Source organism: Podarcis raffonei, chromosome 8, assembly GCF_027172205.1.
Source record: "Podarcis raffonei isolate rPodRaf1 chromosome 8, rPodRaf1.pri, whole genome shotgun sequence".
NCBI classification, from domain to species: Eukaryota; Metazoa; Chordata; class Lepidosauria; order Squamata; family Lacertidae; genus Podarcis; species Podarcis raffonei.
The window spans coordinates 644,511-670,182 of record NC_070609.1 but is presented as its reverse complement, the minus strand read 5'-3'; the positions used below and the strand labels follow the sequence as shown (position 1 = coordinate 670,182).

Here is a 25,672-nt window from a genome sequence, read left to right as displayed (position 1 = left end):
AACAACTTGGATTAAGAACGCTGCAAACCCGGAAATAGGTGTTTTGGTTTGCAAACTTTGCCTTGGAATAAGAACATGTTTCGCTTCCTGTTGAGTGTGTTCCATTTGTAAACTGAGTCCCCCGCTGCTATAGGAAAATGCCTTGGTTCAAGAACGCTTTGGTTTAAGAAGGGACTTCCGGAACGGATTAAGTTTGTAAACTAAGGTACCACTGTATCTGACTTTTAGAAGACATCTGAAGGCAGCCCTGTTTAGAGAAAATTTTAATGTCTGATGTTTTATTCTGTTTTTAATCTGCTGGGAGCTGCCCAGAGCGGCTGGGGAAACCCAGCTGGATGGGTGGCGCATAAATAAAATTATTATTATTATTATTATTATTATTATTATTATTATTATTATTCTTTCCTGACCCACCAGCAGAAGACCAGTGCCCCAAGGCATGAAATGTCCAGGAAGCTCTTCCCTGTTGGATGCCCCCCACGCACCTCTCTCCTCCCCCCACCAGACAGGGAAGAAACATTCGCCTTTACTGCCTTCACAGAGCACAGCAGGTTGCTGTTATGGAGGGCAGAACAGGAGGGCCTTTGGCCAGAGAGCAGGAAGCCCCGACTCACCTGCACTGGACTCACAAAGACCTCCAGGAACAACCCTGCCAAGGCCAAGCAGCTGGCTTGCCTAGTGGCTCCTGCTCCCTGCACGAGAATCCCTTTCGATGGCTGCATCTCCCAACACCGCCCGGCCCTCAGCCAGTCCAAAAGCGCACATGGGTCCAAGAGCGCCATGCTGGACCTCAATGCAATTTCTAGAACAAATCAATACTTTGGGCAGAACAACATTACCCCAGAGGAAGCATTTTCTTCCTTCTCAGTTGCTACATGAACTGCCCACATGGACTGGGGAAATAAATATACATATAGATGGTTCTAAGAGGATGAGACAATTTCATGAAGGAGAGAACTATCAAGAGTCATGGGGAGGGCAGTTGCTGGAAACCCCAGCAGGGGAGAAAGGGCTCTTGGGCTCGAATCCTGCTTGCTGGCTCCCCATAACAGGCATCTGGTTAGCCACTATGGAAACAGGATTCAGCAGGTGTTCTTAAGTTCCCTGACACTCATGATGGCAGCCAGTGCATTAAGCTGATAAGAAAACTGGGACTATATATTATGCTCTGCTTTTAAGCGGAAGAAGTGATGTGTTAGCAAAAACACCCACGGTTCGCGCTTTGTGTGCTCTGCATGTTGATGGTTCCAGGTTCAATCTTTAGTCAAAGGCTGAGAGGTGGCACAGCTGGCAAAGACCTGCCTCTGCCAGACCTTGGAAAGCAGCTCTCAATTTGGGCGGGGGGAGACCATGCTGTGGGCAGGGTGCTAAACCTTAGCCTGGAGGAAGAGGAGACTCTTGACTGAGTGCTGAGGGGAGCAGGAGACAAACCCCCATTTCCTTGTTCAGGAAGTTGCTGGATCTTGCCCGCCTCATCCCCCTAGTTTGGGAGAAAAACCCTCACACACAATTGCCTAGTTGTGCAGGATATGCAGGACGCCGTGCGATGCTGGTGTTTGTGTGTGACAGAAGCAGCCTGTCGAGCCGAATGTGGAACTGTGCAATCAACTCAGCATGGCTGTTGCAAAAAGGAGCAAAGCCCTTTCTTCCGAGCGGCAAGACAGACAGAACCCAGCACCGTGCCAAGCTCACCGCTGATCATTATCACTCCACTTGCACAGAGATTCTGTGGCAGGCAGAGGAACTGGGAGTGCTGACAGGGCTAGCAGCCAACTGGGCGCCGTTGCCAGCCAGCCGCCCGCACAAGTGTCCCTCCCCATCAGAACATCCTGCTCAAAAGTCACCAGCTCCTGCTGCCATTGCAAAGGCTGGGATGACTCACTCTGCAAGCAGCCAGCGGCAGCAGCCCAGGCAGGCAGGCAGGCAGGCAGGCAAGTGCGTACCCCAACCCCAACCCCATCAACACCACCACCAAGAAGTACCAAAATCCCAGGCGGGACTCGGCCACAGTGAGACCAAGAGGGTCTCTGCTTCTTCTCCCTCTCCCAGGGAGCACATGGAGAAGACTATGTCCTTCAAAGCACCCACACGCCCTGGCAAAGACCTCTCTGCTTTCTCTGGCCTTTTAACGGGGTCTTTTGATGGGCGTTCCTGCTGCACCCTCCTATCTTGCTGCTTTCTGTCTCACAGGTGCCGTGACAGAGGACATAAGAACATGAGAAAAGCCTGCTGGATCAGGCCAAAGAGGACCCCCATCGAGCTCAGCCTTCTGTTCTCCCATTTGCCAAATGCCCCAGAGAGTCTAGGAATCTAGATGGTCCCTCGACCTGGAGTTTCCATAATGATATGTTTACAAAGCTATTGTACTACCAACCTTGCTGTATGCTTGTGAAACATGAACCACTTGTAAACGCCATCTCAAACTCCTCGAAAGATTCCATCAATGGTGTCTCCGGAAAAAATTACACATCACTAGGGAAAACAAAAAAAATTTTTTTTTCCTTCCAGTAGCACCTTAAAGACCAACTAAGTTAGTTCTTGGTATGAGCTTTCGTGTGCATGCACACTTCTTCAGATACACTGAAAGAGAAGTTGCCAGATCCTTCTATATAGGTCTTACAGGAAAAAGCAAGGGGTGAGAAGGTGAAAAATGGCTTTGTCATGTATAATGAGATAAGAATCCAATGTCTTTGTTCAGACCAGGTCTCTCCATGGTTTTAAGTTTGGTAATGAGTTGCAATTCAGCAGCTTCTCTTTCCAGTCTATTTCTGAAATTCCTTTGTAGTAAAACAGCTACTTTGAGATCTTGTATAGAATGTCCTGGGAGATTGAAGTGTTCTCCTACTGGTTTCTCTGTCTTGTGATTCTTGATGTCCGATTTATGTCTGTTTATTCTTTGGCATAAGGTTTGGCCTGTTTGTCCAATATAGAGAGCTGAAGGACACTGTTGGCATTTGATGGCATATACAATGTTAGACGATGAGCAATTAAATAGTCCCGAGATGGTATGTGTGATGTTGTTGGGGCCAGTAATGGTGTTGTCCGGGTGTATGTGGCAGCAAAGCTGGCATCTGGGTTTATTGCAGGCTCTGGTGCCAGTGTCCGTGTTACGTCTGGTTGTAGTATTATTGTGGGTTAGGAGTTGTTTAAGATTGGGTGGCTGTCTGTAGGCAATGAAAGGTCTTCCTCCCAGAGCTTGAGAAAGAGAACTATCATTGTCCAGGAGAGGTTGTAGATCTCTGATGATGCGTTGTACTGTTTTAACTTGGGAGCTGTATGTGATGACTAGAGGTGTTCTGTTATTTTCTTTTTTGGGTCTGTCTTGCAGCAAGTTCAATTCTACAGACAGAGACTCTCACCTAAGAGATCTACAGCAAACCTTTTTAGAACTAAAATACCCAGCAGATGAAGTTAGACAACAGATCAACAGAGCCAGACAGATACCCAGAGAGAACTTGCTCTAAGACCTATTGCAGTCGTTAAGAGTCATCAACAGGCTCATCACAGCTATCTGCCAATCACCCATTCCCACCACCCTTCCGAGTAATACCCCTCCCCACCTTCTCACTATATAGAAGAATCTGGCAACTTCTGTTTCAGTGTATCTGAAGAAGTGTGCATGCACACGAAAGCTCATACCAAGAACTAACTTAGTTGGTCTTTAAGGTGCTACTGGAAGGGAAAATTTTTTTTTTTGTTTTGACTATGGCAGACCAACACGGCTACCTATCTGTAACCTTCACTAGGGAAGACAGGACAACTAATACCAGTGTACTAGATCAGGCACCCCCGAACTCCTCCCTCCAGCTGTTTTCGGACTACAATTCCCATCATCTTTGACCACTGGTCCTGTTAACTAGGGATGATGGGAGTTGTAGTCCCAAAACAGCTGGAGGGCTGAGTTTGGGGATTCTGTACTAGAAGAAGCAAAGATCACCAGTGTAAAAGCAATGATTCTTCAACATCAACTTTGCTGGACTGGTCATGTTGTTCGGATGCCTGATGATCGTCTTCCAAAGCAACTACTCTATTCTGAACTTAAAAATGGAAAGCGTAATGCTGGTGGTCAACAAAAGAGGTTTTAAGATTTTCTCAAGGCAAATCTTTAAAAATGTAGGTTAACCACCAACAATTGGGAAACACTGGCCTGCGAGTGCTCCAGTTGGAGAACAGCCTTGACCAAAGGTGTCCTGGGCTTTGAAGATCCTTGAACTCAGGACGCAAGAGAGAAACATGCTAAGCGGAAGGCACGCTTGGAAAACCCTCACTGGGATCAACTCCCGCTCGGAAACCAATGTCCCCATTGTGGAAGGATGTGTGGATCCAGAATTGGCCTCCACAGTCACTTACAAACTCACTGTTAAAACCGTGTTCGTGGAAGACAATCTTACTCAGCTACGAGGGATCGCCAAAGAAAGAAGATAACATTAGAAGGGCCTGCTGGATTCAGCCAATGGCTCACCCAGTCCAGTGTCCTGTTCCCAGTGGCTGACCAGAGAAGCTGGCCTGGAGAAGACTGAGAGGTGATATGATAGCCATCTTCAAATCCCTGAAGGGCTGTCGCACGGAGAGTGGAGGAGCAATGTCTCCTGCTGCTCCAGTGGGCAGAACCGGAACCAACAGATTCAAAGGACAAGAAAGGAGATTCGGACTAAAACTTCGGAAGAGCTTTTAATAATAATAATAATAATAATAATAATAATAATAATAATAATAATAATAATTTATTTTTACCCCACCCATCTGGCTGGTTTTCCCCAGCCACTCTGGGCCGCTTCCAACAAAGATTAAAAATACATTAAAATGTCACACATTAAAAGATTCCCTAAACAGGGCTGCCTTCAGCTGTCTTCTAAAGGTTCAAAGTTATTTATCTCCTTGACATCTGATGGGAGGGCGTTCCACAGTGGAGACGCTCCTTCAGGTATACTGGGCTGAGGCCATTTAGGGTTTTCAAGGTCAGCACCAACACTTTGAATTGTGCCTGGAAACGTACTGGGAGCCAATGTAGGTCTTTCAAGACCGGTGTTATGTGGTCTCGGCGGCCGCTCCCAGTCACCAGTCTGGCTGCCGCATTCTGGATTAATTGCAGTTTCCAAGTCACCTTCAAAGGTAGCCCCACGTAAAGCGCATTGCAGTAGTCCAAGCAGGAGATAACCAGAGCATGTACCACTCTGGCGAGACAGTCTGTAGGCAGGGAGGGTCTCAGCCTGCGTACCAGGTGGAGCTGATAAACAGCTGCCGTGGACACAGAATGGACCTGCGCCTTCATGGACAGTGGTGAGTCCAAAATGACTCCCAGGCTGCGCACCTGGTCCTTCTGGGGCACAGTTGCCCCATTCAGGACCAGGGAATCCTCCACACCTGCCCGCCTCCTGTCCCTCAAGAAAAGTACTTCTGTCTTGTCACGATTCAACCTCAATCTGTTAGCCGCCATTCATCCTCCAACCGCTTCCAGGGAATCACACAGGACCTTTCTAACAGTAATTGAGCTGTTTGACAGTGGAACGGACTCCCTCAGAAGGTGGTAGACTCTCCTCCCTTGGACGTTTCTTAAACAGAGGTCAGGTGGCCATCTGTCAGCGATGCTTCAGCTCTGACTCCCGCACTGTGGGGGGGTTGGACTAGATGACCCTTGGGTGTCCCAGCCAACTCTATCCTTCTATGGAAAGGGCTGGAGCCATCCCAGGAGATGCTGACAGGAAGCAGCTGCTGTTCTAAGTGCACTTTACTGCCTTGATCTCATGGCTCTGATTGATTTTAATCTCTATTCTGACCTGGATGTAATTTCACATCTCGTTCTTCGCTACTACTTTATAGCCTGGGCTTTTTTTATTGAATTGAACTGTGGATATTCTGTTCCCTGAACAAACTGATAGCGAAAGGTTTATTGAATGGGCTGATATAATATTTTGATATGGATTGTGACTGCTGTTGGTTACATTCTGTGCATTGTCAGCTACTTTGGACAGAGCCAGTGGCTGGGAATGGCAAGAGGGGAGAGCATTGGTGCTGCTCAGGTCCAGAAGATGCAGGAAGACCCTGCTGGATGAGGCCAATGGCCAGTCTAGCCCAGCATCCTGCTCTCACAGTGGCCAAATGGATGCCCCAGTGGGAGACTCTCAAACAGGATCCCAGCACATGAGCCTTCTCCATGCCTGTGGGTTCCAGCAACTGGCATTCAGAAGCACTGCTGCCCCCAACTTTGGGGGCGGAGCAGAGCCATCCATGGCCCTCTCCTCCTCCATGAATTTGTCTAGCCCTCTTTCAAAGCCATCCAGTTTGGTGGCCATCACTGCTTCCTCCTTGTCGGCTTCTAAGAAGAGGTACCTGGTTGGTCACAATGAAAACAGGACTCTGGACTAGATGGGCCCCCTTTGGCGTGATTCAGCAGCCAGGTTTTTCTGAATGTTGTCACAATTCAGGGCAGCTGTTTATCAGCTCCATCTGGTATGCAGGATGAGACCCTCCTGCCCACAGACTGTCTCGCCAGAGTGGTGCATGCTCTAGTTATCTCTTGCTTAGACTAATACTATGCGCTCTACGTGGGGCTACCTTTGAAGGTGACCCGGAAACGACAACTAATGCAGAATGTGGCAGCCAGACTGGGGACTGGGAGCAGCTGCCGGGACCACATAACACCAGTCCTAGGAGATCTGCATTGACTCCCAGTACATTCCAAGCTCAATTCAAAGTGTTGGTGCTGACCTTGAAAGCCCTAAACAGCCTCAAAGGCCCAGCAGACCTGAAGGAGCATCTCCACCCCCATTGTTCAGCCCGGACACCGAGGTCCAGCTCTGAGGGCCTTCTGGCAGTTTCCTCACTGCAAGAAGCGAAGTTACAGGGAACTAGGCAGGGGGCCTTCTCGGTGGTGGCACCCGCCCTGTGGAACGCCCTCCCATCAGATGTCAAGGAAATAAGCAACTATCTGACATTTAGAAAAATCTGAAGGCAGCCCTGTTTAGGGAAGTTTTTCACGACTGATGTTTTAATGTATTTTTAATCTCTTGTTGTAAGCCGCCCAGAGTGGCTGGGGAAACCCAGCCAGATGGGCAGGGTATTAATTGTTATTGTTATTGTTGCAGAAGAGCAAAAAGCAATTCTAAATACATTGCAGCCCTTACTGAAAATGAGTTCTCCAACCCAATGAAATTCCTCTAGGCCCAGGGGCTCAGTGCCCCCTGACCCTGTGAAGAACTCTCTTTCTCTCTGTGCCTTTGTGTATGTAAAGGCCTTCCGTATGGGGTCCTGAAGCTTTGACAGACTTGCTTCCCTCTTCCCTCCTGGAAGGGGGGGAGAGTCATCTCGCTGCCCCCCCCCCATTTAGCCTTTTGGCACCAAGCAAAGCCCTGCCGCTCCAAGTGCCAAGGGGATCTCCACTCCCGACTGCTTTGCTGGGCTCTCCTGCCGTCGGCCTCGTCTGCCATCCCTGCTGCTTAATTGACTGTTTGGGGGAATATCATATTTCAATCACTGTTATGTATCTCGTTTTTACCATTTTTAATTACAGGCCCTTTGGCTCAAAAGGCAGGACACAAACATTTGAAATACATTTTGTTGATTAATCAGAGGGGGGCTTAATTGGCAAGGCTGCAAATTAAAGGCTCTCGTCTTTGGTTTTGGAGGATGCTTGTTGCTCCGGTGCATTAATGTTAACAACGGAAAAGAAAATATTTCCATACTTCAAAAGAGGGATGGGAAACTGACTGGCATCTCGCTTTGGTACCTCCTGAAGGCACCCCTAGAGTAAAGCTTTGATAATAGGCACATTAATCTATTAATTGGCAGATGATCAAACAATTACTGTGGGTTGGTTGGTTGGCAGCCCTAACTGTGAAGAAGCGGGTGCAGAGTTGGTTTTCCCTGTTCTGCAGGAACCCCCCCTCTCCAAAGGGAGGCCCCCTGGCCAGAAGAGCCCAGCTCCTTCTCCAGCTGCATGCAAGGAGGCAGAAGAGCCCAAGGAGCCTGCCCTGAGCTGGGTGGGGAGTCGAGCACATGAGACGGGCAGCAGGTGCAGCCTCACCTGGTCAGTGCCCTGCAAAGCTCAGCCCAGGTGCTTCTGGCCTCCCTCACTGGAACGCCCCCCCTCCAAAGCACCCTCCTCTCTGGCCACATCCCTGAGCTTCATATTAGGAAAACATTCTTCAATAAACAGATAAAAGTTCCTTTCAGCTTTAAAGAGGGTTCCAGAATTTTCGTTAGTGTCTGGGAGTGGCACTCTTGGCTTGACTGGTGTCAGCTGGGGGTGCAAATAAAGAGAGGAAGTTGCAGGCTGCAATTCCCACACAAGGAAAGCGCGCGCGCACACACACACACACACACACACACAGAGTTTATACCTTGCTGGAGAGAAATAGAAGGAATGTAGATAGTTTGTACAGTCATACCCCGGGTTGAAGTCGCTTCAGGTTAAGCCTTTTCGGGTTGCGCTCCACAGCAACCCGGAAGTAATGGAGCACTTTACTTCCAGGTTTCGTCGCTCGCGCATGCGCAGATGCTCAAAATGACATCACACGCATGTGTGGAAGCGGCAAAACGTGACCGGCGCATGCGCAGTCACGTGTTACGTTCCACTCAGGATGCAAACGGGGCTCCAGAACAGATCCCGTTCGCATCCAGAGGTACCACTGTATATATTTGTAACAGAAATGCTTGTGCAACCGGTCAAGCAATGAAGAAGCTCTTGACTGAGGAATTTGACTATGACTCCTGTTCTTGTCCTCTGCTTCTGGGGGAAAACTCTGCTACAAACAGTAAGACGAGGTTTTACTGAGGTCCCACCACACAAGCCGAAAGCACAGCAGAAGTGTGTGGGCGGTAACCTCAAATACTTCATTCTCCAGGATTGCAGACTGTGACTCCCTCTTACCCAACCCCAGCAATGAGCCCCAGTGCTGTGACTTCGTGGGGTGGGTGTGTCTGTGTGAGTCCAGGATTCAGAGAGGGAGAGGGAGCGATATGCAGAGCCGGCCTCAGACGGACAGGCTACACCCGAAGTGCTTGCCCAGGAGAAGTCCATGGAGAGGCAGGACCTCTCTAGCCTGACGAGAAGCCACATTGCCTACGTCCGATTTGGAGGACTCCAGCTCACAGATGAACGGAGGCCTTCCCTTCGAGGGAAAAGCTACTAAAGCAGCAGTTCTCAACCTGTGGGCCCCCAGATGTTGTTGGACTACAACTCCCATCATCCCTGAGCTCTGGCCTTGCTAGCTAGGGGTGATGGGAGTTGTAGTTCAACAACATCTGGGGACCCAGAGGTGGAGAAAGGCTGGACTAAAGTGAAGGCAATGGCGGAGCTTAAGGCTCCTTCTTGCGCTGGAGTCCAGCATGGAGCTGTCCAGGGTGCTGAAAACTCCACTACGCTGAGGCCACTGCTCAAAAGAGAACTGTTCTCTCACACACCCCCATCCCAGCAGTCCAGCCTTCCAACTTAATTGCGCCCACATTTCGCTCCTCTGGGGACTTGGCCGTGATGGATTCTGGTGCTGCAGAAGCCCCGGGGGGCTCGCGACTCCACCGTGGGGGCTGCCAAGGGGCCTGCTTGCGACGGTGAATAATTCACGTTAAAGGGCTTGACGCATCTCCCGCAGATGGACTGCTGGCAAGCTCAGCCTGGCTCTGCTGCATTAGTGCTGAAAGCAAATCAATAGTTTGGGCTGGGTTGGCCAACATGTGCATTAGGGGAGGTCACATGGCTCCTTCTGATAAGAGCATCCTTTTGCCCAAAGGGGAAAGGGCAGGGCCAAGAAGCCCACCCCTCCCTCCCTAGAAACCTCTCTCATGCACTCATGTCCTTTCCCTCCCGAGGTTCCCACTGCTGCCCCACTTCCTCTTCCACCCCCACTGCCGTTGGGGTGGACTGCTGTCATTTGCCCCCACCCCAGGCTCGCTGTAGTTTTTCACTTGCAGGCCATGCTGCCATCTGATCTGGGGTGCTGCGATAAGGCCACCTTTAATATGCCACCTGCCCGCAGACAGCAGAAACGTTCAATTAAATGCCATAATAAACACTTTCTGTGTGTGTGCAAAGGAATCTAGAAGAAGAAGAGTTTGGATTTGATATCCTGCTTTATCACTATCCGAAGGAGTCTCAAAGTGGCTAACAATCTCCTTTCCCTTCCTCCCCCACAACAAACACTCTGTGAGGGGAGTGGGGCTCAGAGACTTCAGAGAAGTGTGACTGGCCCAAGGTCACCCAGCAGATGCATGTGGAGGAGCAGGGAAGCGAACCCAGTTCACCAGATTACGAGTCCACCGCTCTTAACCACTACACCACTAGACTGGTATTGGTGCAGCTCAGGGAGCAGAGAATATGGAGAAGCCATTCACATGGAAATAGCTAGAAGATGCACAGAGGAGGCGACAGAGAAGGGTCTGGGAAACAAGCCACGTGAGGAACGGTTGAGGGAGTTGGGGATGTTTAGCCTGCAGAAGAGATTGAGAAGGGATAGGCTAGCCACCTTCAAATATCTGAAAGGCTGCCACATGGAAGAGGGTAAGAGCTCTTCAGCGGTGGAACAGACTTCCTCAGAAGGCAGAGGAGGACCCTCCTTCCTTGGTTGTTTCTCAAGCAGAGGTTGGATGGCCATCTGTCAGAGATTCTTCAGCACTGCAGAGGGTTGGACTAGATGATCCAGGGGTTCCCTTCCAATTCTATGAATCCTGACCTGGTTGGCTGCCAGGGGGAAAAGGTTGCAGCTCTCAAGGCTGCTGAGGCCTCACCTGCTTAAAGAGGAAAAGGCTTCCATTCACTCATGGAGATAAAGGCAAAGCAAGCTGCTAACTGAGAGCCAGGCCCATTTAGCAGCACAGCCCCAAATCCACATCTGACCCTGGGACATGTTTGGGGGAGCTCAGTGGGTGTCTCCCCACTCCCTCCCACCAAAGACACACAGACACTCCGCACCCTTCCAGCCCATCTTGACACAAAAGTTCTGGAGAATTCTAGCCAGGAAGTAGAATCTCAAGGAACCAGCTGACTTTTTCATTGCACTTAATCATTCAAAATGAGTAGATGCTTCTATGAATTAATGAGGTGGGGTTTTTTATAGGAGTATTTTTTTCTCCTAGGAGGTAGATAAGTCCTCTTGATGGACAGAAGGCAGGACACAAATTTTAAAAGAAACACTCCAAAATCAGTTATCTGGCACCCAATGGTCTCCGTCCTCTCAATGTCCCAGCCTTGGCCCACCCCCACCCCACACATGTTCCTGAGCCACAACCCCCTCCCTCCGTGGCCACAGAGCCTGCCTGTCTTCAGCTCCATGTTTAGTGGCCAGCCGTTGTGAAATGGCGAAGGAATCACCCGCAGAATGAGTGACTGGAAGGGCAGGTCATATATAAATACTGTTTTATTTACAGAAGATATAAAACAAATAAGAGTAATTGCATGGTTGCAGTGGGGTGCCTTTGATGATTTTTAATTCTATACAGAATTATAATGCAGCGCTTCAAAAGAGGCTGCCATAAAAAATCATTAGATCAGCACAGGAAGAAAGCGGGGTGGTTAGCACTAGATTAATATTTGCATAATGTGCTTTTGTAGTCGTGATTTTAAGAATAGCACTTGGAGGACATAAACAGTGAGCTCAGTTTGATGGGGGTTCAGATTACTCCGCTAGGGAAGCACGCATCCAGAACTGCCCTGGAGCTACAGAGAAAGTCATAAGCCCAGGGACTCTCCAGAGGCCGGGGTTGTGGAGAAGGCATCCTCCAGGCATTGCGGCCTCCTCCTCCTCCTTGCCAGCCCATCCTCTGTGGTGCTTCTCATGAGGCCAAGACGCGCCACCAGCTCCTGAATCACAGCCTCTCTTTTGTGCGGCAGGCCTGAGCCACCGCCAACGCGCCGGGTGCCTTTAAGCAGGTTTGATAAATGGGGTATCTATTTTTGGAAGATTCACGGGGTCTGGCTCTCTGAACATCCAGGCGCGGCGGGAGAGGAAGCCCGTTTCTGACAGCTGAAACTGTCTGAGCAAACAGGGATGACCCAGCCCACAGAACGCGCAGGGAGGGCAGGCCAGGATGCGCAGCTCGCTGCTTGGCCAGACGCAGGCTGCGGCAGACGTCCCAACCCCACAGGGCTTCACAAGGGCCAGAAGAGCATTACAAGAGGCAGCTGAATCAGGCCAGTGTCCCCTAGAGTCCAGCATGCTGCCCTTTCAGTGGCTGGTCGGATGCCTTTAGGAAACCAGCGAGCAGGATCCGAGCACTAGAGGAACTCTACAAATAAGTCTAATCCTCTTTTAAAGCCCTCCACCCTGGCGGCCATGACTGCCTCTTGTGGGAGGGAGTTCCACAGTTTATTTCCTTGACATCTGATGGGAGGGCGCCACCACCGAGAAGGCCCTCTGCCTGGTTCCCTGTAACCTCACTTCTCACAGTGAGGGAACCGCCAGGAGGCCCTCGGAGCTGGACCTCAGTGTCCGGGCAGAATGATGGGGGTGGAGACGCTCCTTCAGGTCTACAGGTCTACAGTCCTTCAGGCTCCTGGTTCATTCTTTGGCACCTCCAGGTAGGACTGGGAACATCCCTGGGCCCAAACCCTGGAGATCTGCTGCCAGCCAGTGCAGGCAATACTGAGGTGTGAAGTGGACTCTTAACACCATTTCTTTGATCTGTCCCGAACCTCCCAAAATTCAGCTTCTCTGGATGCCCAGCAGTCCTAGTGTTATGAAGTAGAGAAGCTGCACATTTTCTCTATGCCATGCCTAATTCTACAAGCTCCTGTCCTGTTGTCTCTTCCTTGCCTTTTCTCCAGACTGAAAGGGCCCACTGGGAAATCTGCAAAGGTTAGGAGGCCCCTCCCTCCTCAGGTGCCTCCCAGTCACTCGAAGGCCTCTCTCTGGGTCCAGCAGAGAAAGGCTTTGCTGCTGGCTCAGCTGGAGGAGGAGGAGAGCCTGCCCAGCCTGGCCACGTTTCTGACGGGCACAGAGGATGATGGGCAGAGAAGTCGCTTGCCTGATGCCGGAGGCCTCAAAATAAACCTCTCTCCGAAAGGGAGGGGAGGAATTCCACAAAGGTAAAGATGAGCCTCGCGTTGAGGACACACAGACTCTGAGGGAATCTATTCTGAGCGCAGATGAAGAGCCTGCAATTTTCTAACTCAGAAATGGCTCCTAATTGTAGTGAGCAAAGGAAGTGTTGGAAACAGTCAGGGGGGCGGGGATGGCTTTTCCCTGAACACTTGCCAAGGAGGTGCCGAATGACAGAGGAAGGAGGGCCCACCCCCTTTCCTGAAAAGCAGGGGAGAGCGAGGAGATGGAGGAGAGCTGGGGGGGGGGTCACCTGAGAGCTCCGAATGTCAGGCGGTGGTGATTCACCCTCCAGCGAAACAATGCTGCTTCTTAGAATGCCAGAGTGCAAATTCTCAAAGTCAGGGCACCTGCTCAGCAGGTGTGGAAGCTGTTCTTCTTCTTATTTCAGGCTTATAGTGAGAAGAAATGCCACGGAAATTGAGCCCCTGAGCAGGTTCCAAGCCCCCTTCCATCCTCCTCCAAGATCAGCCACGACAGCTTTGCATCTGGCTGAAACCTAGACAGCCACTGGCCATCTTTGCAGACCATGGGTAGCCCCCACATGTTGATGGACTGCTGTCATCCCTGCCTATGCTGTTTGGGGCTGATGAGTGTTGCAGTCATTGTGCATTTCATTGTACACAGGTTGTACATGGACAATCAAGGTATTATTATAATTAGTGCAACAATAGCAGAGGCCACGTCGCAATGGCTTCCCTGAGCACGAACAAGCAGCGTAAACAGATGTAGCCACAGCCTGATTCCACGTGAGGCAGTTTGCTTGGTTCCTAGGCTTCCTAGAGTGGTTAGTGTCAGACTGGTGTTAAGAGTCCACCTCACACCTCAGTATTGTCTGCACTGATGGACAGCAGCTCTCCAGGGTTTTGGCCCAGGGATTTCCCAGTCCTACCTGGAGGTGCCAAAGAATGAACTGGGAGCCTTTGCATGCAGAGCAGACGCCTGAAGGAGTGTATACCTGTAGACCTGAAGGAGCATCTCCACCCCCATCATCCACTGAGGTTCAGCTCCAAGGCCCTTCTGGCTGTTCCCTCACTGGGAAGTGAGGTTACAGGGAACCAGGAAGAGGGCCTTCTTGGTGGTGGTGCCTGCCCTGTGGAACGCCCTCCCATCAGATGTCAAGGAAATAAACAACTATGATGTTTAGAAGACATCTGAAGGCAGCCCTGTTTAGGGAGGTTTTTAATGTTTGATGTTTTATTGTGCTTTTAATTCTGTTGGGAGCCGCCCAGAGTGGCTGGGGAAACCCAGCCAGGTGGGCAGGGTATAAATAATAAATTATTATTATTATATTGTTATTCTTATCTACCACCAAGAAGGGTGAGGGTTTTCTGTGGAGTGTATGTCCACTATGTGTACACCTTAAAATTCATGTAACACCAGGATCTGGGAGAGCCGGGTTGAAATCCTCCCCCGTCAGCCGCAAAGCTCTCCCTGGGCGTGACCTTGGGCCACTCCCTGCCTCTCTCAGTGTCACCTGCTTCACTGGGTTGCTGTGAAGATAAAATGCAGGGAGAACAACGTCCACAGTCTTTCTCTCCTTGGAGGAAGGTGGGGTAGAAGCAGATGACAACTACCACAGTAATAAATAACCATCGTCTTCCAAGACTCCTTGCAACTGACGTTTGCTGTCCTCAAGACCCAAACTTCAACCCCCAACCCCTTTTGGAGCCCACGGTCGTTTGCAGATGCTGCAGCAAAACAGAGCCATCTATTTTGATAAATGAGCAGACCCCTCAAACAAGCCGGCTGCCTCTCTTGGCCATTTATCACCAGTGCCAGAACAGCCCTCCTTCCTCCCTCTCCTGCTTTGCCTGCCCTCCCCCCCCCCATCCCCTGCAGATTCTTCAGAAGTTTTGCACTGAGCAAGCAGCCATATTGCTCTCCCTTCCCCATTCCTGCAGGCCTCGCTTGGCCATCCGAAGAAGGAGAGCCTTGGCTGAGCAAGGCAACCTGCCACAGTGGACCAGGAGGCTGGAGAAGGCTTTGCGCTCCCCCCCCCCCCGGATTGCCAAGCAAACATCCTCCTCCCTCCAAGCACTGCCCTCCATGCAGCATCAATAGGACTCTGAGAGAGTCAGTGTGCTGTAGTGGGGAGGGGGCCAGACTGGGACCTGGGAGAGAGCAGGGTTCAAATCCCCACTCAGCCACTCAGCTCACGGGGTGCGACCTGGGGTGGGTGGGGGAGGCAGTCCCTGCCTCTCAGCCTATCCTACCTCGCAGGGCCGTTGTGAAGATTAAATGGGGAGCAGGAGAACAATGTACACCACTTGGAGCTCCTTGGAGGAAAAAATATGAGATATAAATGCAACAAAAAAACAAACACTGCCCTGGCCCTCTTTCGTCTTGGGAGATGGGGCATGGTCTGAACACCTGCCCCATGTCCACCCACAGGGTCTGGCCCACCAAAGGCCCTTCTCCCAAGAGAACTGGCCTTCCAAGACAGACAGATGTCTGGCACAGCTGGTTGCTCAATCAATCAACCAATCAATCCATCTGTTTGCCTCTTTTCCACACACAAAATCATGCTCAAAGCAGCTTACGGTTTGCCTTCCTTTGAAAGTCACTCTGCTCCACCTCGAGGAAAGGCCCTCGCGGTTCAGGGGCAGAGCATCTCCTTCCAGACAGAAGCTCCTGGGGAGTCAACAGCTTCTGCCTAAAGCCCTGGAGCACCTCTGCTACCAGGCAGTGCAGACAGGACTGAGCTTGCCTGACTCCATACGAGGCAGGTCTCTCTCCCTCTGCCCCTTCCTGCAGCGAGAAAGCAGGACATGCTCTACTCCTTCACCTTCCCTCAGCTGAGCAGGCACCTTGCAAAGGTAACGCTGACCCTGCAAGATGAGGAAACCTCCACACAAGAGGCTCCAAGCAAGAGACCCAACTGCACCTCTGCTCTGTGCCATGGAAGTCCACACAGAGAGGGCCACCTTCCACTCTGCACTGACCCTGCACCTTGGTCAGAAGGCAGGAGGAGCCCCCAGCCCACGCGGTGGGCTACACTGGGGTAAATGGCCAGCCAGAGGGACTTCTGGAGGCCTCTTTCCCAGCTCCACAATATAGAAGTCTGGTAGCCACGCCAGCAGAAGGCGACTCTCTCCTCATCCATGAACAGACAGCCTCTGAGTCACCAGAGCTACACCTACTGAGTGGCCTACAGACCCTTGGCCGCCCCCTTCCCCTTGGCCAGAGGACCAGCCCCTCTCCCCTTCCAGTTAACCACACAAGATGAAAGCAAAGGGGAGGGTGAGGCAGGAGGAGATGTGCTAATTGCAGGTGGGAATCAACCCAAATTAAGTATATTTGGAATGCACAGCCACAAAAAGCCCACACAGGTGAGGGAGGGAAGCGAAAGCCACATTCACAGACTCACAGAATTGTTGGGTTGGAAGGGGACCCAGAGGTCATCTAGGCCAACCCCATGCAATGCCAGAGAGAAGGACCGAGAGAGGGGACGGGGCCAGAGGGCGGAGGCTGGACGACACATCCAGGCCACCAGGAGGGCACCCAGAGGAGTGCAGAAGGCCGGCAGGAAGAGCCTTGACCTTTCAAGGTGGGCAAAATGGCAGGAAGGGAGAGGCGGGACTTCCGGGTCTCAGCTGCTCGTTCCGCAAGTCCCCAAAGGCTCAAACCAAGAGGAAAAGGCAGCCCCAAACGGCATCTCTCTAGGAAGCAAAGCTTCGTTTACGGAACCCAGAGAAGTATTCTGCCATATTATATTAGCACAGAAGCATTTGCGTGGGCAGCAATGACCTTTCCCTGCTTCCCTGAAATGCCCATTGCGGGAAGCGCATCAGCGACGGAAGGGATCTCTCTCTTTGCTCCCAAGGAGGATGCGGAAGACAGAGGCTCCCAGAGGCTAGGAGGAGTTAAAGGCCCCATGGGGCCAGCCCCACAGTGCAGGAGTGCAGGGCAGTTAGTGCATGGGGGGCACCTTGCTCACTGAGGCAGACTCTCTCAGGGCCATTGCAGGCACCAAAGGCTCACCCCCATATCACCCTCCCCACTTGGGGTGCTGCTGCCTGGACCAGAGCTCAGAAGGGAGCCGCGGAGGGCAGAGGCAGTGGGTCTTATCCTGCCGGCATCAGCCTGAGAAAGGAGCTTTGGAGTCCCACCAGAAGGAGACCCACAAGGAATGAGGGGCGTGTCCTAAGCCACAAGCCACTCTCCCACTCCAACTGACCAGAGGGCTATGGGGTCATCATGAGCCGCACAGCAGGAGCATTGCAGCTCTTCCAGAGCCACGTCAGCAGGAAACAGGAGCTCTGCCTGCACAGCATCACTTCCAAAGACTGCAGCAGAGAGGGGCCTAACCCTGGAGCTCTGACCACTGGGCCCTTCTCCCCTAAAGCAGGGCTCCATCCCTCCACAGGACGCCCCTTGACGAGAGAGACACACAGACACTCGAGCAAAGCAGAGTCGGGGACACCCCAGGAGGGGCGCACGGGGCCGGTGGGATCTTCGCTTCCCCAGAGCAGGGGAGGCCGATGAGGCTCTCTAGCTCCCCCCACTGGCAGCCCGCAAGGAAGGCAGCGGCAAGCCCTTCTCCTCCTCCCCTCAGACAACTGGACCATTTGCTTCCGCGCATCTTTTGCACCCTTCTCTCTCTGGCCTGGAAGGAAGCACGTGACGCTTCGAAATGGCTCCGCGCACCAGCTCCGCCAAGCACCTTCGCCCAGCAGGTTCGAGCCCCGAAGGCGGCATCTGCAGGCAGGCCGGGAGGGACCTCCGACGGTCAGCAGAGCCGCTGCTGCTGGTCCTTAGCTGGGTGGACTGCGGGTCTGACTCGGTCTTCGGCAGCCTGAATGGCACCGAGGAGCCCCCGCCGCAAGGTCTGGGTTCTCTTCGAGAACCTGGGAAGCTGCTCCGCCGGTGGAACATCCGAGGAGTGGCCGGGGCGCAGCCTGCAGCTCCTCCTTCCGTCCTGCCATCGGCTCCCCAAATAAAGGGTCGAGAAGCCCGCCTGGAACCCCCTCCCTCCGGCGGGGACAGGGATGCGGCGGCGGAGAGCCACCCCCGACGGGGCGGGCGAGTCCCCAAGCTTCCCGCGGGCGCCGCCCTCGTCTCCTCCCGAGGAGGCCTCGGCCTGGAAACTCCAGCTCCGGCAGCTCCGCTTTCTCTGCCCACCAAAATCAGACGGCCGACTCGGAAGCAGGAACGCCTTCTTCGACGACCCCAGGAGGCCAGGCCGCCTCCTCCGGCGCACCCGCCCCAGTCAAACGGAGGCTTCCCCAACTGTGGGGGGCGAGCGAAGCCGGGGCGCCCCCTCGGAGCTCGCCTCGCCTTTCCAGGCGGCTGCGGAGCAGCAGATTGGGCCCGTCCTTGGCGCCGCCGGGCGGGTGCCGAGCCAGGACGGAGCGCAGGACCCTCGAGCCGGGCCGGGCCAGGAAGGGGGCGCCGCCTTGGCAGAAGAGGAGCCGCCCCGCCTGCCCGCAAGTCAAGGTTGCCGTGGCTGCAGCGAGCAGGTCGCCGGGTCTCTGCTCCGGGAGGGGCGGGCCGCTTAAGCCAAGCCTTGAGAACGGGAGGCGGAACGGAAAACACGCAGCGCCCCCCACCCGCAACACACAAACCCAGGAGAGCGCGCATTGCCGTCCAAAGGGGGGCGGTTCTTGCGGGGCCCGGAGCCAGCGGCAAACTTCCCTGGGGGCGCAGCCTGCTGCCTCCGGGGTGCTGAAACGGCGTTCTCCCCACGCCTGCGCTGGAGCGGAGGATCGCTCGTCCGGGGCGTGGGGGACACACAAGCCAGCGCCGCCGGGCAGGGCGAGGAAGCGTGGGCGCTTCTCTCGTGGGGGGGGGATCCCTCCGCTCATGGCCGCCTGCCCCGCCTCGGGGCAGAGCGGGAGGCTGCAAGCGCTGGCCAATTTCGAGGCGATTTCGAGCCGGGGAGGAAGGGGCCCCTGCCCAGCAGCCGCGAGTGCCCCCCCATGTAGCCGCGCCCTCTTACCTGGCCCCACGGCCTCCCTCGGGAGCGGCGCCGTCCCTGCTGCTGCTGCTGCTGCCGCCCCTCCCCGGCTGCTGCTCCTGGGGGCTCCGCGGCGGCGGCTCCGGCTCGGTTGGCCATGCGCCCGTCGGCGGCTCCTCCTGTCCGCCTGCCGGGGCCGCGGCGGGCGTCGCTCAGTCGGCGGGGCCGGAGGGCGGCTCCTCCATCCGGGCGCGTCCCCTGCCCCCTCGCCCGGTGGCCCGGCCGCGCCTTGCCCGCTCCGCCGTCCTAGTCCTGCTCGCCTGCGTCGGAGCGCGGCTCGGCTGCCGGCGTCGCGGAGGCGGCGGTGGCTCCTCCTCTCCTCCCCCCCCCCACCGCCGAAGCCGAGCAGGCGCCGTAGCCCCGGCTCGGCCATGCCCGCTGGGGGGAGCCTCTCCGCCGCCAGGAACCGGCCAGCTCCGGGAGCGCCCCTCGACCCCCGCGCACCCCTTCCCTGGCGTTGCCTCGCCTGCTTTTTGGCTCCCGAGAGCGGAGCGGGGATGCCCTTGGCGCAAGACGGCGGCGCCGGGCGCGCTTCTCTCCGTAATGCCGCCGGGCAGCCGAGGGCCGGGGTGGGGCGCTGAGGGCTGCTTCGGCTTTCCGGGGCACTTGGGGCGCTTTTTGCCCCCAGAGGGCGCGGAGGGCCAACCTGACTGTCGGGAGATGGTCGCTGCCTCTTGCGCCCCGCTCTCCAGCCGGCTGCGGACACACCGCGCCTCCATTGCGCTCCCATCGCCAAGCCCCCTGCCCCGTGGACGAGAAGGGTCCTCTGCCCGTCCACTAAGGGAGCCCCCTTTTTGGGGAAAGAGTGCCTGGTGGGACTTGGTAGTTTTGACTGGTTTTCATTCTTGGCGCTGCATTTTTGTCAACCGCAATCCAGGGCCGTGTTTCTGGAGGTCCAAGGCTGTCCAGACGACAGGACCCGCCCCCCCTCGGCGTAGCTGATGTGGACCAAAGAAAAGGAAAGCTGCGCATTTGGTTTGGCTGCAGGAGTTGCCGAAAGGAAACGGTTGTAAATGGTTTTAAATAAAGTGAGCGATGGGGAAGCGACGCTCCCTTCCCCTCAGGGCGCTCCGCTCTCCTGAGAGCAGTTCAGTTCATAATTTTATTGTTCTAGCCAAAGGCCATGGCAAACCTTGTATTAAGCAATAGTGTCAATAAAATAATATGGAGCAGGCATCCATAATATAAAAAGGCATAATGTACCAAAGACTGCCAAATTCCTGAGCATTAAAACAGTTTCCCTTGTGCATCTCTGACAGCTGCAATTCCAATGTTATTTTGCCTTTCTAAAATCCAGTTTACCAACATCCATGATGTAAGAGAGAGAAATTACTAGAGACGCCAAAATGCTGTCCAGCTTGACTTCAGATCAAACCCACTGATCACCACAACAATTTATAGTGATTTTATCTAACTCCCTTTTTCCTGATTTTTTTTCCTGCAGCCAAAGCATAGAGGACCACTCTGTGTAAAGAAGCTATTATTCTGACTCAAAAAAACCGGGGTCATTTCTGCTGGGGTGTGCCTGCTTGCTTGTGCGAACAAAGATTTCAGACTCTCGTCTCTTGGATCTCTCTATAAGGGGCAGGCTGACAGATCGTGAGCGATGTCTTCCACCTGAGGTTGACCACAAATACTAAGTCTGTCTGCGTGCTGGATCTTCTAGTGGCCATCCAAGACGGTACTTGAAACACAGCTCAGTAAAGGCATTTCTTAAGGAAACTGGTGAGAGTTTGTCAGATAACTAGCTCTAAAATGCTCTGCCCTCAAGAATGGTTACCAAGGGGGAAATTAAGTGTTTTTAATTAGGTGCAGGTCCCTTTTCGATTCTGTCCAGAAGAGCTTAGTTGACACTTATTCAAGGTCAAGGCAGATTTCAATTCTGGAAAATAATAATAATCTAATACTTCTTGACGAGCTGCTTCCCAGAGTTGGTTATCACCCAATTCCATATAGCCAAACTGCAGGCAAATGCTCAATAGGCATAGTAAAGGTAAAGGGACCCCTGACCATTAGGTCCAGTTGTGGCCAACTCTGGGGTTGCAGCACTCATCTTGCTTTATTGGCCGAGGGAGCCGGCGTATAGCTTCTGGGTTATGTGACCAGCATGACTAAGCCGCTTCTGGCGAACCAGAGCAGCGCACGGAAACGCCGTTTACCTTCCCGCCGGAGTGGTACCTATTTATCTACTTGCACTTTGACGTGCTTTGGAACTGCTGGGTTGGCAGGAGCAGGGACCGAGCAACGGGAGCTCACCCCGTCGCGGGGATTCGAACAGCCGACCTTCTGATCGGCAAGTCCTAGGCTCTGTGGTTTAACCCACAACGCCACCCACGTCCCTTAATAGGCATAGTAGAATTTTTAAAAATATACTTTAACCGAACACAGTCTGCTCTTGTCTTAATTGCTGGCCACTCCGATTCTGTATGAAGAAGAGCTGCTGATATTCTTGATGGCAGAGAGTACAGCTTCTGAAAGAAATTATTCTGCACAGTTTCCAAAACGTTTATGGAGTTTGTATCAGAGCCCCAGATTTTGACACCGTAGAGCATTTGAGGAAGCACTTTGCTACCAAATATATTTAGGGCAGGTTCAATCAGCTGCCCTCCCTTATTGTGACAGAACCTCATTCAGGCCTCTGAGGTCCTCTGTGCTTTGACTTCTAACCACCTCCATATGACACTTCCTAGGGAGGGTTTCACTACATGTATCTAAAGGAGCAACTCTGTTCTACAGCTTGCTAATCTAAGCATCATTGATACCTAGGACTGTGTGTGCCAAAAATCACCATCTTGGTTGTGGAGTAATTTACAGTTAGGCTTTCCTGTTTACAGTACATGCTGGACATCTCTAAGAAATCTCTGACGCCCAATCAGGAAAGACACAGGAGCGCTGAAACTTGATGTATCTTCATACATCGAGAGCGAGGGTCTTTCTGTTCCTAGTGACTGGAGGGGGGAAGTTTGCATTGGCTAAATATGGCATCAAACCATTAATATAATGTTGAAAACAGTGGGAGCCAGAACGCAACTTGGCTTCACCCCTCGTGGCATCAGCCCCTTAAAAGCATCAGACATAACACCATTCAGACCTACTCTGACCCTCATTTGTGTATTGCTGCGTATAGTTCTTGGATCAATAGCAGAAGCCGACGGTCGATGTCAGCAATTTGAAATTTCTCTCACCGTCTGCTTCAAGTAATAGAGTCGAATGCAGAAGAAAGATCAATAAAAGGCTACATAAAGATTATTCTTAATATTCCTGGCATACTTCCTTATAATATGGTTCAGAGTAAAACATGGATCAACGATACTGCCTCCCAATCTGAATCCCCCTTGTTCTTTATGATTAATGTCATTTTGCAACCAGCTGGGTAATTTTTGAGGGAGATACCGTGTATATAACTTTGAGGAGATGTCTAACAAGCTAATTGGCCAATAGTTTTGTGGATCCTTCCTTTCCCATTTTGTATAAAGTGGGAAGATGATACTAGTTTTCCATTCAGACAGCACAGGGCCTGTGTTGTTTATACGCCAGCCAGGATAGGCCTGCACCAGCCCAAGTCTTCCTTATGGAACTCAGAGGAAAGCATATCTTCTCCAGGGCCAAGAAATAAGGACCTTGTAGCTCACTAGAAGGACAGATCCTGAAGCAGAGCCTCCAATACCTTGGCCACCTCCTGAGAAGAGAAGACTCCCTGGAAAAGACCCTGATGTTGGGAAAGATGGAGGGCGCAAGGAGAAGGGGATGGCACATGGTCTGTCTCCTTTCCAGGATGGCTCTGGGTAACTGGACGTCCTACTAAGGGAATGTGCCTTACAACTTGCCAGATCAGGAGAATCCAGCAGAAGGCCGACAGGGACCCTGGCGCTTAGCAAAGTGAGCTGAACTCCTTCCTGTGGACTATAAAAAGAGACCCGCCGTCCTACTATTTTGGTACCATTCACGTCCCGTATACCCGGGTCTGGGATTTTATCCCTGACAACTCCAAGAGGGCCTTCCAGCAGAGCCATATTGTCTACTTTGAATTGGACCTCACCCATCCCTAGACCATCTCTGCTCTTACCAGTTGCCAGCTCCTGCCACAGGGCGAAAACCTTCAGGATGTGCTCCCCAGGGACATTTACCGCCGGCTCAAGCGCCACTTGGAATACGTCAAGCTCATGATGCCTTCCTGGATGACTCCAGACCAACGGGGCAAAGGCCTGTATGCTGACTATCTCTTCAATGCCATCGCAGGCAACTGGGAGAGGAAAAGGCCGGTATGGGTCATGCTGATGGTGAATTCTCTGACTGAGGTGGACATTAAGTCACGTGGTGTACCTGTCTTGGATCTCTACCTCGCCCAGGAAGCTGAACGCCTTCGAAAGCAGACCGGGGCAGTGGAAAAAGTAGAGGAGCAATGCCACCCACTGAACGGCCTCAGTTTCTCCCAGGTGATCTTTGCTTTGAATCAGACTCTTTTGCAGCAAGAGAATCTCTGAGCAGGCAGCCTGCAGATCCCTTATACAACAGAGGACCTTATCAAGCATTACAGCTGTGGGGACCTCAACTCCATCATCTTCAATCATGACACTTCTCAAGACCCAAATTTCATCAATTCCACTCTGCCACCTCACGAACGCATCACGGCTCAGGAGATTGACAACTACTTCCGCCAGGAGCTCATCTACAAGCGGAATGAGAGGATGGGCAAGAGAGATAAAGATCTACTGGAGGAGTATCCAGACAAAAGTTTCTTCTTTGCATTTGGAGCAGGTCATTTCATGGGCAACAATACAGTGATCGATGTTTTGAGGAGAAAAGGATATGAAGTTGACCATACCCCTGCTGGAGATGCCACCAACAGTGGGAAGCATCAGAAGGTGCTGTCTGCCCTCTCTTCATCTTCCCCGGAATACGCCTCCTACATCATCTCTCAGGAGCTCCACTCTCCCCAGCAACATCCGCAGAAAGAGGAGGAGGAAGAGGAGGAGCTGCTGCCTCATTTGCTTCTGCCAGAAAGCATTGACCTGCTGGAAAAAGGGGACAGGAAATACAAAAAGAAGAAAAAGAAGCAGCAGAAGAAGCAGCGCTTGCGCCAGTTCAATGACCTCTGGGTACGCATCGAGGAAAGTACAACTGATCCGCCTCCTCGGATTCGTATAATTAATGGGTACATTACCGTCGAGCCGCAACCACGGGGCCACGGACGATCCAGTCACATCCAGACAGACACCAACTGCTCCAGTGGGCTATTTCTGTTCTTCTCCACCATGATATTGACTTTCGTGTTGCCCTCAGTGATTATACTGATGTTGGCGTGAACCTTCCATGTAGAACTGCATATTTTTATCTTTTTTTCAAAGGATCTGAGGTGAAGCGAGAAAAGAACAACTTTTCTGAAGGGCAGATCATCTATATGGATTTTTTATTTTTATTTTTTGCCTCATCCTTTTCCTGAATCTGGACCATTAACATGATTAACTGGTTTGACCGTGCCCAATACAGAAGATGTTTTTGATGAAAGCCATTCTTTATCCTTCTCTTGCAGAAGAATTCTTTCATGTTATCCCATGATGATTTTGGGGATGTATATGTAACATAGCTGTTATTTAGCTGTATGAAACTGACTTGAAAACAATTTGGGGGTTTGTTTGTTGTTTCTATGTGGTCTCTTGTGGATGCTATAACGAGCTTTGAGCTTCTCAAAGCAATAGGAACTTGGACTTGAAGGTATTAATTTGGCCAAAATTGTACTGTTTGGAATGAAGTGTTTTCTGCTCTTTTCAGATCCACACAACCATCTGTTTCAGTGTTATCACTGCCTTTTCTGCCCCCAACCTCTGTACTCTTGGTACTTGTCGCTTTTTACTGGACCCATTCCTGTGTTTTTAACGATAGCTGAACACACACACACAGTCTTTAGGAGGTGATGCTTTTCACAGGAGTTACCTTTTTCATGTCAGGAAAAGCTTTGCCTCTTAAATATTGGTGTGTATGCCAGCTCAAAAGCTTGCTCCTCTCTCCCGCGTAATTTGAACCATTTCTGAAATAAGCAAGTGTTTTATTTTTCCTGCCCTTTCCAAAGGGTTGCTAGATCCTAGCCTGGAGCTAGTGACTATCCCTTAAAAGATTTTACATGGGATGCGGATGCTGCGCCTCTTTTGTCTTGTTCCTCTTCTGGTCATCTTGCCTATTAGGCTTTCTACCTCCGTGATCTGCCTAACCTTAATTTTGCCTTGAAGCAGCTATGGACAGAGGCAGGTTCAGGAGCCAAGTGGATGAACCGGGTACTGGCAAAGCCTTAGAAATCATAATACAACGGCGATAATAAATAATTACACCTTGGGGAAAAAAAAACAAGGAGAAGGGGATGACAGAGGACGAGATGGTGGGACAGTGTTCTCGAAGCTACAAACATGAGTTTGACCAAACTGCGGGAGGCAGTGGAAGACAGAAGGGCCTGGCCTGCTCTGGTCCAGGGGGTCATGAAGAGTTGGACACGGCTAAACAACAAAAGCTCTTGCAAGAGGCTGGTTGCCATTCCAGTAGGTTTGAGAAATCCTCACACACTGCTGCATGCGATTGCCCAGACTGACCACCAAATATGTTGGAGAAATGTTTTCTTTGCATTGGCTATCCAGCCAACTCAGGTATGTTGACACTGTGTAGTTATGAATTGTAGAAGTCATCAAATAGG

The 25,672-nt window shown here is 52.0% G+C and overlaps 3 protein-coding genes across 3 annotated transcripts in view; 2 read left to right on the top strand and 1 right to left on the bottom strand.

The window, feature by feature from the left end:
• The window catches only part of LOC128420166 (leucine-rich repeat and fibronectin type III domain-containing protein 1-like protein), a 68,144-nt gene extending 49,070 nt beyond the window's left edge, over positions 1 to 19,074 (bottom strand). The window contains exon 1 of the mRNA XM_053401691.1: positions 18,973 to 19,074. The gene's annotated coding sequence lies outside the window, so the exon portion shown is untranslated. The remainder of the gene's footprint in view (positions 1 to 18,972) is intronic.
• LOC128418839 (translation initiation factor IF-2-like) lies at positions 17,817 to 19,571 on the top strand (the record flags this gene model as incomplete). Its single annotated transcript, XM_053398922.1, has 1 exon — positions 17,817 to 19,571. A coding segment is annotated over one exon (1,755 nt), but the record flags the coding sequence as incomplete, so codon positions are not given.
• A 3,360-nt stretch (positions 19,572 to 22,931) lies between these two features.
• LOC128420177 (metalloprotease TIKI1-like) lies at positions 22,932 to 25,310 on the top strand. The gene is made up of 2 exons (XM_053401712.1): positions 22,932 to 23,419; positions 23,567 to 25,310. The coding sequence occupies exons 1-2, from the start codon at positions 23,154 to 23,156 to the stop codon at positions 24,294 to 24,296; spliced, it is 996 nt and encodes a 331-aa protein (XP_053257687.1). The 5' UTR covers positions 22,932 to 23,153; the 3' UTR covers positions 24,297 to 25,310.
• The last annotated feature ends 362 nt before the right edge of the window (positions 25,311 to 25,672 follow it).